Raw genomic sequence first — 17,350 nt, 5'->3', positions numbered from 1 at the left:
AATGTTAACACTTCTGAGAATGTGCAACAACACCACAAGAAAAGTGCCTCCGGGCTCTGGAGACCACCTGGAGTAGATTCCAGGCACGCGTTGACAATGATGGCGAACAAGTGGAGATTCTTTGACTTTTTGAAGCTATTAACATACATTTGTCATCATATAACAATTTATTAACCGTTATTTTTTTATTAAGAACGATAGTCCCATGTAAGTGTTAAAACAATGTTGAAGCACCCTGTACATATATAAACATAAATTATAACACACACTTTTAGTGTTTAGATGCTGCCAACATTTCGGTAATGCAATTCAGACTGCCGTATAATTGTATGATTCTATAATAATGGATGATACATTTATGGACACTGTTTTTATGATCGGAGGCACTAACCTTGCACTTGTTGCTTGTAAAACAAATCACTGTTGAACATTGGTGGTGAAAGTGTCTGGCATAATGTGGATGTGGGACACTAGCAGTTGCAATCTTGCGGATGTATTAGATTATAATGACACAGCTTCCTATCGCTGCATCCTCATTAATGACTCCCAGTAGTGATGTTTGTGTCACGCTCCACTAGGTCGAATCTTCAAAGTTATTTCTCGGTAAAACTACGAGCACTGAAACAACCGCCGTCCTATATTTAGAGCAGGTATAGCCGCTACACTTTGGGGTGTCATCATTCTGAAACCTTCTTTGCAATGGTTTAGATCACGTGGCGATTCAATGTGTTGCCTTCTACCGGCCATTGGCTGGATACTAACGCGTCGCATGCTGCAGTTCCATGGCCATTAGAAATCGCACCCGGGCCGTGCTGGGCCTTTCTAACAAACCAAATCAATTGTCCATGACACGAAAATTTGGTTTGATTGGCTCTTGTCGGGTGGTTGGAGGTGTGTAGTTAAAAAAAACGATATTATACCTTCACAACCTCAAACAAAATAAACGAATTATGAATCATAATATCAGTTGTGAAAGCCTACATGTACAATTAATTAATTTATATCAAATTTCCCAGGTGTTTTAGACTGTGTTCTATTTGTCGTGAGTTTAGCCATGGTGTTGAGCTTCCACCCTACGTGTATAATCAAGAGTACCGCAAGAACATTTCTTCATAAATATGTTATGGGTGGCCAGAACCTTAGTACGACACAATGTTCTTTAGTGTCTGCAGTACAACAATTAATAAATTAAAATGTGGAAGCTCCAACTGCACGACAGCACGACGCATGCCCTCAAATGTTGAGGCATTGCCTGAGTTATCATTCAGCAAGAAACATGCCCTTTATTTGGCTGCTGATAAACACTTTTAAAATCATGGCTTTGGCTTGAGTTTGAATACCAATTAACCTGCACATTCGAATTGGGGTCCACCGTGGCTTTGCAGGAATCCACCCATGGCTTCTTCTTCCTTTACACCATCTATCAGTTATGTAATATTGATATCGAACTTGTTTCATATCTTTGAATTTGTAGACCCTAACAACAAATGGCAAAGGATCTTTGTTTGAAGATGTGAAATTTACAAGCCTGCCCGTGTCGTTTTCTCTGCCACATTGATCATTGTGATTCATAATTGGACTCTCTCTTCAGTGCTTTAATTAGCCTGTAATGGTGTGGGCATAAAGCCAGCAACATATAATAATATGTAGGTCACAAGTACAATTACATTATTTTGTAAATAGTTACGCTGTGAGTGTCTGGTTTGCATCCAATTAGGAATTTGCCGCACTATTGTGCACATAAAATGTACACTCGTGGCTTGTACATACACAGTGGCAGTAACGTAAGCATGTCGTACATAACAGTGATACACAATCCGATAGTAGTCATGCAGTACAGTACTGTATACGCATGCAAGGGCAAGCGGTGGTGAACGGAAACAAAATCGTTCAGGCTCTAAACTTTTGAACAGAACTGTTCGTGACAAAAAGCAGCTTTCAGTGTTACCGAGGGGAGCGGCTGTTTACGCAGTTGAACAAAGCGGCGCGTCGATTCCACGGGCACTCGTTTGGGCCTATGGACTCGGTTGTGACAGTCGCCATACGGACACGTGGGGTCGTTGTTGGAATGTGGCCATCCGCGAACCACATTTGTTCTCACACTCGTCGCCCTAAAACATGCGCCGCTACCACAGAGAAACTGTCACCAGATGTCATTGCAGGGAAGGTCCGATGATCAGCTGGCCTTGCTTGAGTACCAGGGCCAAATTCGCAAGGATTTAAATTGGCGTAAGCTTTAAATGAAATTACCGGGACATTTCATCGATAAGTTTTGTCTTTTGGGTTTTTTACCGACTTAATTTCTTTCCTTCTGTGTTTTTTTTTGCCATCACCATCAACAGGAACATGCTTAAACGTGGCTTTGATTAAAAAGTAAAAAACATTCTAGTAAAAAATATATGTTGTGACAGAGACCTTAGCAGAAAATGTATTCACTCCGTGCGCATTTGAGTAGCATGTACGGACGCTAATGTGTGAGAAACACCTTTTTCAGGGTGTGTAGATGACTCAATGTTTGGGTCTTGTCTAGTCAACACTTGGGCTATTCTCGGTATAAAAATCCACGGTGGAGAGAGAATAAAAAAACTCCCTCGTTATCCCACAAACACTTTGTAAGTGGGTGTAGCAATCTCTTAATGATTCGTGTCCAGCCATAAAGTCAGTGTGTGATAATATAGAAATATTTATATCACATTAACAATTTGCACATACATGTACTGGCATTTGCACTCATCACCAGCTGGTCTCTTGGCAAAATGCAGTTCCTTGTATTGACTTTAAAGGTGCTAATAGCTCCGTGTACGTACATTTTGTCCTTTTACAAAGCTCTTCACTGGCTTAAGTATCAAGTCTTAAACAGATGTATTTATTTCAGTGACCTCTACTCCCACTTAGATGTGTGTACCGCTCCTGCAAGGGCAGCACATGGTTCTTTATTCACAAGAGCCCAATTGTGAGTATAATTTCCATGTGGGGGGTCGACTCGGCCTATCGTGCCTTTGCGTTCGATACAAGGAACCCCACTATCCGGGACATCAAAAGGAATTGCCATACGCAGCGACTAACCCCTGTCAGGGAAATTTGGAATTTCCATCACTGGCATGATGGCGAATACAAATGTTCATCCTATCACACATTCATTTGAGCGTGGAAACACGTGTAATGTTGTTGTTATACACCACTCTCGGAGCGTGCGATAATAATTAACGGGGGTTGTGGCAAAAAGCAAGCATTGCGACGGCATGCATGCGCATTTGTGTTCAGTGTCCACCCCCATAGCTTTACCTTTCCAGTACCATTGTGCAGTAGCCATGTCGGTGTGTTTGTATTTGCTGCGGTCACAGCTGTCGCTCTCTGAAGACACACACGTCCGCATAAATTGAACATACTCTCATCCAAAAATTAACACCCACCGTGAAGCCCTGCATAATTGGTGGCAGTAGTTAAGGTGCAGCCCTGCAATTGCTCGCTCACTCCACTGCTGGTTGAAGGGACTCCACTGGAGCGAACTCTGGAGAACTCTTCTCGAGGGTCCTGTATCCCGTTCTTCCATGCTGGCCACGCGTCTCTTGGGAGGAGGTGGCAGTTGCCATACTTTACCACGCCATCTGCGACGTGCAGATCGACTTGCTGCGGTGCACCCATCCATACATTCATTCTGCCGGGAGGACAGCGGTTTGGGGTATGCACCATTGTGCCTCAATTACCACACCGGGAGAGAGCGTGCGCTCTGGATTGCAAGTCCAGTGCGCTAACCGGTACACAGCGTCTGTGTCCCTCGGGGCAGTTGGGGTAATCGTTCGAGTGAAAAAACAAAAGCAAGCTTACCAAAATACCCTTGGGTCGAAACAGGTTTGTTTTTTATTATTATTTTATGAAATGAGTTTATTCTTTTTTGGCCTCGACCGCTTCCGTTTCTACCAAGGAAACATTTGCTTCAAGGGTTTGTGGGTGTGATGGCCGAGATACTGAATTATAAATCTGTCCCAGGTAGTGGCAGTACCCGGTAGATTGTGGTCTGTGCATTCCATTGACAAGGAGTAGGGGCGGAAAAGAGAGGGGCCTTCTCGCTGTGTCTTGACAATTGATTATTTTTGCGACCAGACTGGCTTGTAGGTCAATTGATGTTTGCAAAAAAATCCATGAAAAAAAATGAGAGCATTTATTTTCGTTTGCCTCGAGTAGTGAGTGTGTTGTGGGTAAAATATATTTGAATAGCCGTGGTTATTTCTTTTATTAATCACACAAATTCTGGATCATTTGATTTATTTAATTGCTCTGTTTGGAATACTGACCGCCCGATAATTAAATATTGCATCTTAGTTGCGTCAGATAAGCATATCTATCATATATCCGTTTATATTTGTTAATATTTTTTTGTTCTCCCCCTTTTAAGGTCGTGTTATTGAGGAATCCGTGGCGGATTTTGCTCTCCGTGCTCATGCACCCACTGCCATCGCACTGTCGTAAAGCAACAACAACCATGTTGTCCTTCTTCTTGGTTTTTTCGGTAAAGTCACGTAGAAGGGAAATAATAAAATAATAAAAATAAAACATAATATAATAAAATTCTCACGACGTTTCGGCCACAACGCTGTCTCATTCAGACGCTGTCTCATTCAGACGCTGTCTTTCCGACAGACCTGTTCTTCACCTGAGGACGGCTGCTTGCGTTGTGGCCGAAACGTCGTGAGAATTATTTTCTTATGTTTTATTTTTATTATTTTATTACTTCCCTTCTACGTGACTTTACCGAAAGAACCAAGAAGATGAATCCCTGCAGTCAGGAAAGCTTTAAATCGAAACCATTTTGTCCGTCAAACAAAGCGAGAGACCTTTGAGGACAACAACAAAAAGCAAACTTTCATTTGAATTATTAAGCTTAAATGGCAAAACGAACTACAACACTGAATACGGGTCGCACTTCGTTACATTTAATAGGGAAGAACGAAGGAATGCATCATACAAATTGGTCAGGCTAGAGCGGTATTTCTCGAAATTTTTAGCCCCGTGAACCACTCGGCCGATGTCAACATTTCTGCGGACGGCCCAGCCCCCCACTCGTGGTGGCAAAACGCAATCGCTCATCTCTCTAAATACCACTCGTACAAAATCATTAATATTATCGCAGCATAAAATATTTCTTATTTTAAATGTAACTATTAGGTTTTTTTATTTTTTAGGGGAGGCATTTAGATTTTAGGTTTACGGGTCGTTTAATCAGGGTAGTTTACCTAACTTCATTTTTTATTTAAATATCAAAAGTAAAGTATTAATTAACGTCTGATACAAAAGGTCGTTATTGTCCGGATCAACCTGTGTTCTGAATCACAGCCACCGCTGACCAGCTGAGGGAGCAATGGATACCCATAGTCATCCATATAGAGGTTTTTGGGTTAGATCGCGTAAATATATAAATGTGTTGTTAACCCCGCCACCACCCGACAGCTCATTAGTAAGGTTTGTCACGTAAACAGAACATGCAAATTCGTCACTAGTACAGCACACCGGAGTGTTGGAGAGCCAAGCCACAACATTTACAATCTGAGTACGACGTTTCGCCAGTAATTACAACTAGCTTCAACATAAGCACCATAGAGAAAAGGCTACGAAGTCTAAATGGTGAGAGACACACCATCCCATGTGTCTAATGCACATCCATTGTGTCGAGTGCCCATCCCATTTGTCTATGCCTATCCCATGTGTCTAATACCTATCCCATATTTCTAATGCCTACCTTAATTAGGTGCTCTCTAAACTGAGATCTTCTTGCTTATTAGTAAACTCTTATGAATTTATTGCTGGGGCGTTTTGTCGTTAACATTTTTGCGGAGAACCAACAAGTAAGAATAGTAGGAGTGGTACACTGCACATTGGCATAAACGTCTGTTCTTCACATCGCGTTCACCAACATGCTCCGCATGAACAATTTACCTCTCCTGGAGTGTGTCGGTGACCGCCAATGAAAACCCCAGGATGTAACGTAAGAACTAAAATTGAGTTTTTAAGCTCTTGTGAACGCGATGGCTCCGCATCTTGGAGAGAAGAGGGTGTTCCAAAACAAGATCGAATGTCTCTTGAGATTGGTTGGGAGACTTTTGAGAGATAAACTAAATTTAGTGTTGCATCTCCTACACGTAAATTCTCCCAATTATTTGAATAGGATATCTGTAAATGGGTCACCGTGTATTTATATTGCATGGCACATAATAGTGAGCGTATACACTGCATACTAAGTTGTGTTTATAAGTAATGCACGGGGATAACAAATTCACAACTCATTTGTAAAGATGTGAGAAAATGTTTTAAATGCAAGTTACAATTATTTTGTACAAGTTGTGTTATTTCAATTTCACTTAATGAGCTACCATTCCTGGCAAGCTTACTGAGCTCAAACTTATGCATAAAATTAAATGTTCATAAAGGTCACACGTTAATTAAATAAGAAAAAGCAATAATTTACATACACTTTGCCAATATTTTAAAATGAATTTAAGCCACTCAAAAACTATATAATTATGTAATGATATTATGACACATTTTATGCACGTTAGGAATGGACATTTAGGGAAGGTGTCTGCATGGAATCACGTTCTTTTTGGGCACAGACGTTTATCTTATGTTGCTTACAATAATAATCATACCTCGAAACATAAATGTTAAGCAAGGTTTTAAAGGTTATGCTGGTGTGGTGGATTACTTAACAGCAGCATAGCTGTGCAATGCTTTAATACATTTCAAATGAAGATGCAGTAGCAGCAGCAACATTGCAAGCCGTTCAACTTTCATACGGGTTTCCGACGGTGATAATGAATGTGCACTCGCAAATACCGTGGACGCGTGGACAAGCGGACGCACATGGACGCACACACACGGTTCGACATGCTTGGGTCTGCTAGACACGCTCTTCTGCCTACTTCCACGCGTTGCAATGAGAGATCAAAGATCCCCCATATAGCCTTTAACACATCGTTGGGGCAAGTGCTGTTAGCGAGCGCCTATGAAGGCCAGCACGGCACACGAGGGGATGGGTGGCCAACACCACGCCCGGCCGCCTTCATCTCCCCAGTAGTGATGCTTGCACGCAATGCACCAGGTACTCATGTCAGGCTGAGTCGACCTAGGGGAGGCCCAGGAGCGGTTCAGACAATTGGCACTGGTGTCATGGCAGGTTCTAATACTCACCATTATTCTTGGCCGTGAGTGGGAATTGAACTCGGGTTTCCAGGTTCATCGTGAAATGTGTTTGTGGGGTTGTACCGCGTGATGTCCCCGAGGTTTCTCTCCACGTACTGGAAGTTTCTTCAGAATGCAGTTCTTTAAAAGTCAAAAATATTAAAAACTCAAGTATACGAATCAACTTTCATCATCATAAATCACCAACGATATGTAGTTCTCCTGCATCGTATATATGTAGGGTTTTCATCATTTTAAGAAAACTTGAGGCATCAGTTACCTGCTTTTGTATGTATTGAGCACTGTGAATTTCAATTCGATATTTTAAATGCTGAAAATCAATGCGTGTTTGTCTCTGGTCAAATACATTTTCATAGCTTGGTATTAAAAACATTAAATGTTGCAGTTCATTAAATTTATGGCAATGCCATCACTGTAAGCCACTTAGACTGTTAAAGTTACGATCACAGCAGTAATTATTTTATTAATGCCAGTGCTCTGATATACTTAATAGACAGGGTTTAGTGTTCAGTAGATATATGCCAAATTAGTAATGTAGAACATTTCAAGGGCAAATACATTATCCCCCAAGTGGCTAAGTCTTAATATCAAAGCTTTCATCGCGCTCAAAACGGTGCTCAGCCTATCGTGCCTTGGAATTGGAGTGCTGCCACAGATGTCACGGCTACCAAAAACGTGCATTTCGCAACTTGCAGCCCACTCTGTTGTCAGCATATTAATAATCTCCGTGTAAAAGCTTGCAGCGCTTACTTTAGGTCGCCCCGCTTAGTTAAATAAAAAGAGCGTGAATGTGCCCGTGCCCGCCGTCTGCGTTGCGCTGCTGTTTCTCAGTGTCCCGCTCTTGTCATTCAAATGCAGCGCTTGGGTTCCGTGAACGATGGGAAGAACCCCTCCGCCACAGCAGGGGATTGCGCGCGGGGCTGGTTTACGGTAGATTGGACAAACACGCAAAGATGTGCGGCGCGCAAAACGGCAAAGGGTGTGCCCTAGATAAGGCTGAGAGGTATTGTGCGTGCAATGTACGTGTGTACGTGCGTTGAGCTTCTTTCGCACCGTACGGAGGTGCGACCGTGGTGATCACGTGACACGCGAAGCCGAGCATGATGGGATCCGTGCCCCGTGAGCGTCTGCGCGTTTTCGAGTTCCCGTGTCGCGGCGGCTCAAGCTTAGCTGCTACAGAGTTCGCTGTGGGAAGTGCTTCGTCGGCTGACGCCGGTGATTCCATTACGCGATGAAGGCCTCTATCGTCGTCCATCTCACCGCTGCACCGGAAGCGGTCTCATCGCTCCGTTTCCACGGTGGGCACCCTCTTGGACGCGTTTCCTCCTTCGGCTGCTGTTCCATCGCCAGTCTCGTCCATCGGCCATCATCCCTTGCGATTTCCCCTTGATATGCTCGATCACCGCACAGTTATTATCGGTCCAGGTGTCGCAGTCGTCTCAACGCGGTGGCGAGATGTTAACTCCCTCGCCTGGTATGCAGGAAGTTGCGGGTTCGATCCCGACCCGGACGTCTGTATATTTGGGGTGCGCACGTCTCTCTCCCCATGGTCGCTTGGATTTTTTTCCGGATTCCCCCTGTTTTTCCCTTCACATTTAGAAACAACATTCGTATTTGGCTGTCTTAAATTTTCACACCGCTTGGTTGAGTGACCATTTGTGGCCAGGTCGCTTCTGGAAAAGGGCTCTATAGCTCAGCTGGGCCTTCCCCGGCAAAACAAAAAAAGTAAAAGACAGTTCAATAATGAATGTTCATATGCAAGTACTGTAATGGGGGACCTCGTAGGCGAAATTTATTCCATTTTTTAATTGTGTTCACATCTGTGACCTTGTATCTTGCCATTGTGTTTATATTTAACAAATATATAGACTGTGTGGTTTTTTTTATTGCGAATTTGCATCGGGAGGAGGAGGAAAAACTTAGTTTGAGGTGGCTTTTAATTACGAATATTATTTTGTCTTTTAAAAGTTCGTTGAAAACCACCGTCTCAGCAACGGCATCACATTTCACATTCGGCGAATTAATTTGCCAACTGGCGTGATATTCCACTGTGGCATCAGCAATACGAGAAAGTCAAACGCGCTGTGAAACAACTCGGCCAAAATAAATAATAAACTGCCCTGATACGTTGTGATGTAACGCCAAGCACCGGTCACAGCAGAATATCCGTGACAATTTTTCAACGTGGTGGAGAATATAAAATAACAACCCCGTTCGGCACAAGAATAGGGAGGGAGAGATTGATTTGTCGATGAATGAATGGATTTTTTTTCCGTGATGGATGAATGATGAGCAATTCATTCCTTTGAGTGATTGATTTTATGGAAAGAATAGATGAATTGATGCACACGTGCGCGCGCGTACGTGCGTACACGAGAAGCGGCTCATGCAGTTCACATTAATATGTGCATCGGTCATTGTGTCGACAAGAGGAAGTGTGGCGTAGAAATGGATTAATTTGTATTTGTGGGATTCCTGTAGTCAAATCTATTGGTAAACGACGACTCCCCCCGCCACCCCCCTCCCTCCCTCATCCCATGTCAATCGTGGTTGATTGTTTGCCGGTCAGTGCTAGTTTGGTTTCAGGGAAGACAAGGGTCAGATAATATAATCGCCCTCCACTGATCTTTGCCGTTGCCAGGAATAACACCCAGGTCGCCGGGTTTGTCACGCAAAATTCTCACGAACCACTGTTCCCATCGCGTCTCTTCACCCGCGTTACGCGCAGGCTTCAATACTGCAGTGCAGGGGACTTTTGCTGCGTTAACGTGGAGACGGTTGGAGATGAAAACATTCCGTTGACTTAAACCCGGAGGGTACCGGAGGTGAGCGTAACCCAGGAGCAATACAGGCACAGATACAGCAACAAAAACAATTCAATTTCCAACATTTTCATGGCCATTGATATAATGAAATGCAGGTGCAGTGTCACGTATCCGGTTCGCGTGGGAACAGAGGCATAGGCGGATACGTGTGAAGGTCAGATATGTGAACGTTTATAGAGAATGACGGCACGAAAGTGCAGCACAAACGCACTAACTGCTGCACTTGCGGTCCGCGTCTGTAGAACAGTCACACACCATGCACATACATACACACGCCCAGCAATGGGGACGGACAGATTAATTAGTCAGGGCAGACATGTGATGGCTGGATATGCGATATGCTGCAATATTTATTCTCGTAATTTAAAATGCTGCCACGGTAGTATTTTGCTCTAAGAAACGTTTTCGGTGCCAGTGAAAAGAAACATTACCCTGATACACTTCAACTGCTGCACGGGAGTGACAGGTTCACTTTCCATTTCTGCTAAACAGCTTTTGACAGCACTTAACCCTTCCAAACATAAACCCCTGGCGATAGAGGGGGTTGTCTCCCCAGTGTTGTGAGTTAAATTTGCAGGTTTTTGCTCACTTCCAGAAGTGCGTGCTTTTGCAGACCAGTTGCAAAAGAATAACAAATAACCGCAGGGAAGCGGCAACGCAGCGTTGGAATGAAGAAGGCCGGCCCCATCCACCACCCAGCATGGAGCCAAGTACACCCTCAAATGCGATAGTAACATTAACAGGAAAACCACATTGTGAGCTCTCGATAAAGACCATACAAGAGACTAGTTTTGCACTTGTTTTTTTATACACAATAGACTTTGCTTTAATTATTCTTGTAGTTGTTGGCATTGTTTGTTATTATCGGATGCTGGATAATCCCGTGAAAAGTGCGCAAAGAAGCGTGGGGAGTCACGTGCTTTGAATGACAACGAATCTCCCGCCCGCCCGTCCCACGCCGCGCCTTGTCAGCGCAGCGGTGTCACGTGTGTGGTGGGGTTAAGTGTGGGTACTCCGAAGACGTCTGGCCAGTGTGGAAGAGTAGGCCAAAAAATACCATCTTGAAGGGGGCTTCCTGGAGGAGGCCCTTGTGCTGCAGTGGTCTTGAGCAGGAGACTTCAGGGCTGCGCCTCTATAACCGTTACCACGCACAGCAATGCATGTCGGGATGATTACAGCGACGTACCAATTGTTAACTTCATTGCTCAGTTGATCGGCGCGGTTGCACCCCAGCTTTTGTCAATTGGTATTCAGGTGCAGATTGCCAGCCCACTGTTTGTGCTCAAGGCTGTTACGTGAAAGTTTTTATCCTGATATATCTATATTTTTTAAACGTAACCTTCGGCAAAGTTGCGCCAAGCATTACAAAGAGGTGCAGCGCGGGTGCATATTTGAATATGTCTTCGTGACAGCCTCGGCAAGGGGAAGCTTCAACTGTTAGCGCGCTGAAAGGCTTGTTTTGTACGAATAGGCTTGTCAACACAATAGCCGTCGTGCGTACATCTCTTCTCTCTGACATGTTGGCTAATCGATATAATTCAGCTCTTCGCATCATCATCATCGACAGCTCTCTCTGCACAGCAGCAATCATAGCCCTCAAACTGCAAATGATGCGTGATGCAGTCCCCGATTACCCCCACCCCAGCTATTCGGGAGCCACAGTGGCGGCGAGATGTTAACTCCCTCGCCTGGTATACAGGAGGTCGTGGGTCGATTCCGACCCTGACGCCTGCTGTATATTGGGAGTTTGCCTGTCTCTCTGCCTGTGGTCGCATGGATTTTTCTTTGGGTCCTTCAGTTTTCCCCTCCAAATTTAGAATCAACATCATGCGTTTAGAGTATTTGGCTGCTATACATTTCCACTTGATAAGCCACTTGGTTGAGCTATCATTTGTGGCCAGGTCGCTTCTCAAAAAAAGCTACACAGCTTAGTGGGCCTTACCTGGTAAAATAAAAATTGCTTAGTTTATAGTTTTAGTTTCTACTCGAATGCGGATTGTTCCGCGTGCCGCTCGGCATTGTGGCCCGACTCTTCGCCGCTCGTGGGGGGGGGAACCGATAATCCTCACCGGCAGGGCGTGGAAACGAAACGTCGGACAGCTTGCCGATCGACGTGGCGGCGTGACCCGCGGAGCGCAACCGCGAGAACCAACGTGGACGGCGGGTCCTCTCCTTGTCCACTTGCCTGCCTCACGTGTTACCGCGTTGCGTTTCGCCGAACTCGTTCTGTTCACACGGTGGTTCTGAACCTTTACTGCAGCCTTGCGCCCCTTTGGTTCTCAATCGTTCAATGTTTTTTTCATAATGTTCATAAATACATAGAGGGTTTGATGACACAAAGCAGTTGTACTCACGTGCCCGTGCTTAGTTTGTGTTTCGATGGTTTACCTTCTAAAATAATCTGGCCACGCCTCGCACCTACAGAAAGGGCATCTCGCACCCTCAAGGGGTGTGTGAACCCCAGCTTAAGGACCACGGTGTTAACCTCACGGTGCCACTGGCCGATTGTTTGCACGTATCATCAAAAGCTGATCCTTAGGGGCACACTTCGATGCATATGTACCGAGGGCATGAGGATTGACCCTAATCAAATCTGTCTGCTGTGCAGAAGGATCATTGCCCCAAAACGTCACCTATTATGTCCCCCCCCCACACGTCCTTTCATCGCAGTGTTATTGATGAATGTGTTGAGTTGTTTGTTAGTTGTGCTTGTGCACCACTGCCAACGCCGTATCGCCAAGTAAATTTGAATCGATTTACACAAACGCAGTTCGATTCAAGGTGAACCCAGAGACCTTCGATACCTCGCAATACATCAAATGTTCTCCGTGCCCGTGACCGGATTTATTTTGAGCCTCGATGTGTTATTCACTGTGGAGCCTCATTGATATACAGCTCTGTATTACGGGGGGGGGGTGGTTTGGCTGCGATGTGTACACGACCTTGCAGGACACTAATACCCCGGTATACGTTGGGATTCGTTCTTGAAAGGTGCGCCGACGAATATCGAAACGACGTCAATCAAAGCCATTCACAGGACAGTGGGTGGTGGAGGCGAAGGCTGAGAGGTGACGGATACGAGAGAGGATGGACGACGACGCTGTCAGCGACGTGAGCGCGTGTGTGGGGGTTGAGGCGATGCAAATCGGGAAGCGGTGTCGATAAAGTGACGACGTGTTTGTGAAACGATGTAAATTGGGGGGGGGGGGGAGTATCGCTGCACACGTGGTGTACCGAGGATGCGAGGTGTTTTCCGTCTCGCTTATTCGTGCCTCTGTGCTGCGGCGCGAGATTCGGTGCCGTCTTTCAAGAGATTTATCGGGCGTCTTTCAAAAAATGGGGTGTTCGTTTTGTGGGATTATTTAAAGTCGAATGGCACGGCCATGCATCATATGATGGGACCGTATAATGGATCAGGGAGGATACCACTTAGTGTAATAATTCAGTTGGGGGTGACTTCCCGAAGGCTCGTGTGTAGTGTCTCAATAAAACCGCACAGGGCAATCCCCAAGGTTACATAAGTCTCGGCCTGAAAGACTATGTGAAAAATAAGTTCACCGTGAAAAGCTACACAATAGATGTGGAGGTGGGGGGGGGGGACTTCCAAAATAATATTCCGCTTTCTCTTGCAGTGACCTCCAACAATAATAATATGCAGCTGATTAAAACTCTGCATTGGTATGAGGTGTTGAATAGGCACTAATGCGACGATGATGATGATGGTTATCGTAGTGTTGCACATGTCAGCAAATGTGTCAAACAGTGCTGAATCATCTAAAAAAAATCATCTTGTAAAAAATTAGATGCTGTGTTTGTACCGCTCGCAATTTTAAATGTCTTGTCACGTCAAGTTATGTACGACAGTTTGAATCAGTTGATGCTCGTAACCTCTACCCGACCTCAAGGGTCCCCTTCCCATTATGTGCTCCCCCCGCGCCCCCCGTTTGACATGTGCAAACGTGGTTTCTAAAAGATTACGGTTATAATTTCAGATATAATTTAAGATTAGAACAAAAAGTGGATGAAACCTTCAGGAAAAGTTTAACTCGTCCGTCGCTGCCTTTGATGTGCCATTGTAAAGCTTTTTTTTGTTTGTGGGGGGAAAAGTGTGAGTAGCCCAATCTTTTCAACTGCTCCAGTCGATGTGATAAATATGACTGCAGGTGCCCACGTGAGAGAATCGAGACCTTTGGCCAGCTGTGTTGTGCTCATGCGGTGTACGGAACACCTGTTCTACCGTTGCCTTTATATAACCGCATGCCACGGTCAGTTGCAATTTAACGTTTAATGTCAAACCGAGCCCTTTGCGGCGGTGTTTCTCAGACTTTTTTTGGCCCGTGAACCGCTCAGCCGATGCAAACATTTCCACGGACTCCACACAGCTCCCCCCTACCACCCCGCTCCACCCCTGGTGACAAAACGCATTCACTTATCTCTATAAATATCAGTCATACAAAATTATTCATATTACCGGAACATCAATTCTTTTTTTTTGCAGCCATAAGTTTATTTTGAGGGTGGATCTTATAGTTAGGGTCGTTTAAATAGGGTAGTTTACCTAACTTTTAAAATTAAATATCGTAAGTAAAATGTTAATCTAATGTCCAAAACAAATTGCCATTATTTCTGGATCAACCTGCGTTTGAATCACAGCCCGGACCACCAGTGGTACCGGGCACCGCATTCCACTGAGAACCACTGCTCTAGAGGGGTTAAACGCTCTGATAATGCAGACAGAGACCGCTGCGTCATCAAGCACCTGTGTGCCTCGCAATTCTGGCATTCTTTTATCCAGACCCTGATCAAAACAAATTTCCAAGTCACAAAAAAATACAACGTTCAAAGGCATCGTTGTAAATGCATCTGGAAATGCAATCTTGCTGTCGAGATAATTTATTAAAGAAGCGCAATTTGCCACTTGTACGTGAAGTTTATTTATGTGTATGCGCGTGATGTTTTTTTTTCCCTTCGTCGTTTGCGATGTTCTGACTCAATGGGCTCATTTGTCTTTTTTTTGTCGCCCCACCCTCCCCCTGTGGATTCCTTCTCTCCTTCGCAGTGTCTCTACGGCTGCTACGTGCATTCTTCAATCATTCCGACGTTCCACAGAAGGTGCTACTGGTTATTACAGGTCAGTGCGGATTTAAACGAAGTCTCGATTTTTTTAACCCTGGAAAACTACATCTGCAACGACGATCCAGGACATAGGCCGTAGCCGGTCGCACAAACACGCACAAGGACAAGCATCTGCCACTAACATATGGCAGGTCAGGGTGTGAACACAACCACGTGAGGTTTTCCGCTTCCGTGCCGCGTAGCTCCCTGCGTCGTAAGCGCGTGTTGTTCGGCACCATTTCCGACGTTTCGCTCCACGTGCCGGGAACTGGATAGTCCCTTGAAGGAGATGAAAGGCTTCGGTTCAAAGAAGGAGCTCCCGCCACGCGGAGCGAAACGTCGAACGTCGAGCCGAACAACACGCGGTACAACCCGGAAACACAGAGGGAGAGATACAAACATGAAGATCCGGAGTTTAGACTCGAAGACCGCTCGGGGTGAGTGCAGTTAGCGAACACCCATGAAGGCGGCTCGCACGACTCGCAATCTTGTTTCTCGACTACACCGTTCCCGCTTGCCTTTGTCTCCCCAGCGCTGCCGTTGTTGTCTGCACTGAATGAGATGATTATTTTAGGAGACGCCCAAGACAACTTTCAACATTAATGGCCACTAATGATGTGTGTGTGTGTGTGGCCAGTAATTAATAGCGGCGCTGTGCGGTAACCCCGACGCCAGAAATTCTCGCACACACACTCACGGACATGCGCACGCATGCTCGAAATGTGTTTGGTGCGGATGATAAGTTATGGGCATGCATATTTCAACATTCTGTATTTCAGCTGCATTAGTGGCATGAAAATGGTTAGAAAATTGTTTGCGTAGCTTAAAGGAATAGAGCTGTTGTATGTATGTTGGACTTCTTTCACACCAGTTTAACACATAGGCTTTCGCGACCAATATCATCCATAATAGAGTTTTTTTTTGGGTTAGATCGCGTAAATATATAAATGTGTCGTTAAAACCCGTCACCACCCGACACAGCCAACTAGTAAGGGTTGTCACGTAAACAGAACATGCGAATTCGTCACTAATACAGCACACCGGTGTGTTGGAGAGCCAAGCCACAACATTTACAAACCGAGTACGATGGGAGTAATTACAACCAGCTTCATCAGGCGACAGCCAGATTTGTGGAGAAGTTTTACTGTTTCGTTCCTTATATACAGGCGTAGATGTGGTGACCATGCTTCTGCGCTCTTGCGCAAAGTAGGGGGGGGGGATTGCTGAGTCAACGTACATTATGCATGTGCATTATGCGAGCCCATACATAGCAAACCGTGATAATTGGAAGTGCGAGGGATGGACAGCAAACGAAACACAAAAGGCAGTTCTCAAGAAATGAGATTTCAGTCTAGATTTAAAAGTGCATAGCTCCAGTGGCTTCCTAATATCGAAAGGGAGAGCATTCCAGGCGACAGCAGAAGCGCATCTGAAAGTGCGCAATGCAGTGACCATCTATGTTCGATGGCAAGCCATAGGCCTCTGTGAGGGTGGCCCTTAAAATACTACTCTCCCGCTTGTAATACTTAGTGCTTTTGATTTTCCAAATAGCATTCAATTCATATTTTTTTCTAAATAATGTATTTCTCTGTGCATTCAATGTCATGGGAATTCACATGACATCAAAGAAGATGAACAAATGTGTTCCCCTATTTTCCTCTGCCAAAACTTGTTGTAAAACGTTTTCGTCGCATAACATATATGTATATATGGAGTTGTATCTTCCCCATGTACGTACTGCATACAAATGGAGACTGATGAATTCCGAGAAGCAAATTAATCTTTCGCTTTGACGTCGCAGCTCAATATTGTCCTTAAAGGGGATTTTTGTTGTTGTTGTTGATCAGTGTCTGAGCACAGGGCCTATAAGGCCCCAACCCTGCCACCAAGTAGCCAGCAACAAACGGCACCGTCGAAATCGTAACATACGCGCGGTAATTCGTCTTTCTTGAATCCCGCCAAGGTTCCAACAATGTGGGGAGAGAGAGAGACGATGGGCAGGGGAATTCATGAAGTCGAGCGGTGCGAGGCAAGTAGCGTGAAGAGAAGTTTACATCTAATGAGAGAAAGAGTAATGGGAAATGTGTGCTGCGAGGGTACAAGCATACGCAAAAGGACGAATCTCGATCCAAAATAACAACAACAAAAACACCACAACATGATACATCCCAAGCGATACATCTAAACCCACGGGGCACGGAGGACATGGCCTG

General features: G+C 44.9%; 1 protein-coding gene across 12 annotated transcripts in view; it reads left to right on the top strand.

Annotated features, from left to right (window-relative positions):
• Positions 1-17,350, top strand: part of LOC144942709 (calmodulin-binding transcription activator 1-like) — a 529,165-nt gene that overhangs the window by 254,722 nt on the left and 257,093 nt on the right. For all 12 annotated transcript variants that reach the window (XM_078869561.1, XM_078869566.1, XM_078869559.1 and 9 more), the window contains one exon: positions 15,082-15,153. In XM_078869561.1, coding sequence (XP_078725687.1) covers positions 15,082-15,153 — 72 coding nt within the window. The remainder of the gene's footprint in view (positions 1-15,081; positions 15,154-17,350) is intronic.

Source organism: Lampetra fluviatilis, chromosome 28, assembly GCF_964198595.1.
Source record: "Lampetra fluviatilis chromosome 28, kcLamFluv1.1, whole genome shotgun sequence".
Lineage (NCBI taxonomy): Eukaryota > Metazoa > Chordata > Hyperoartia > Petromyzontiformes > Petromyzontidae > Lampetra > Lampetra fluviatilis.
Note: the sequence above shows the minus strand (reverse complement) of the source record. Positions and strands in the feature narration are given on the sequence as shown.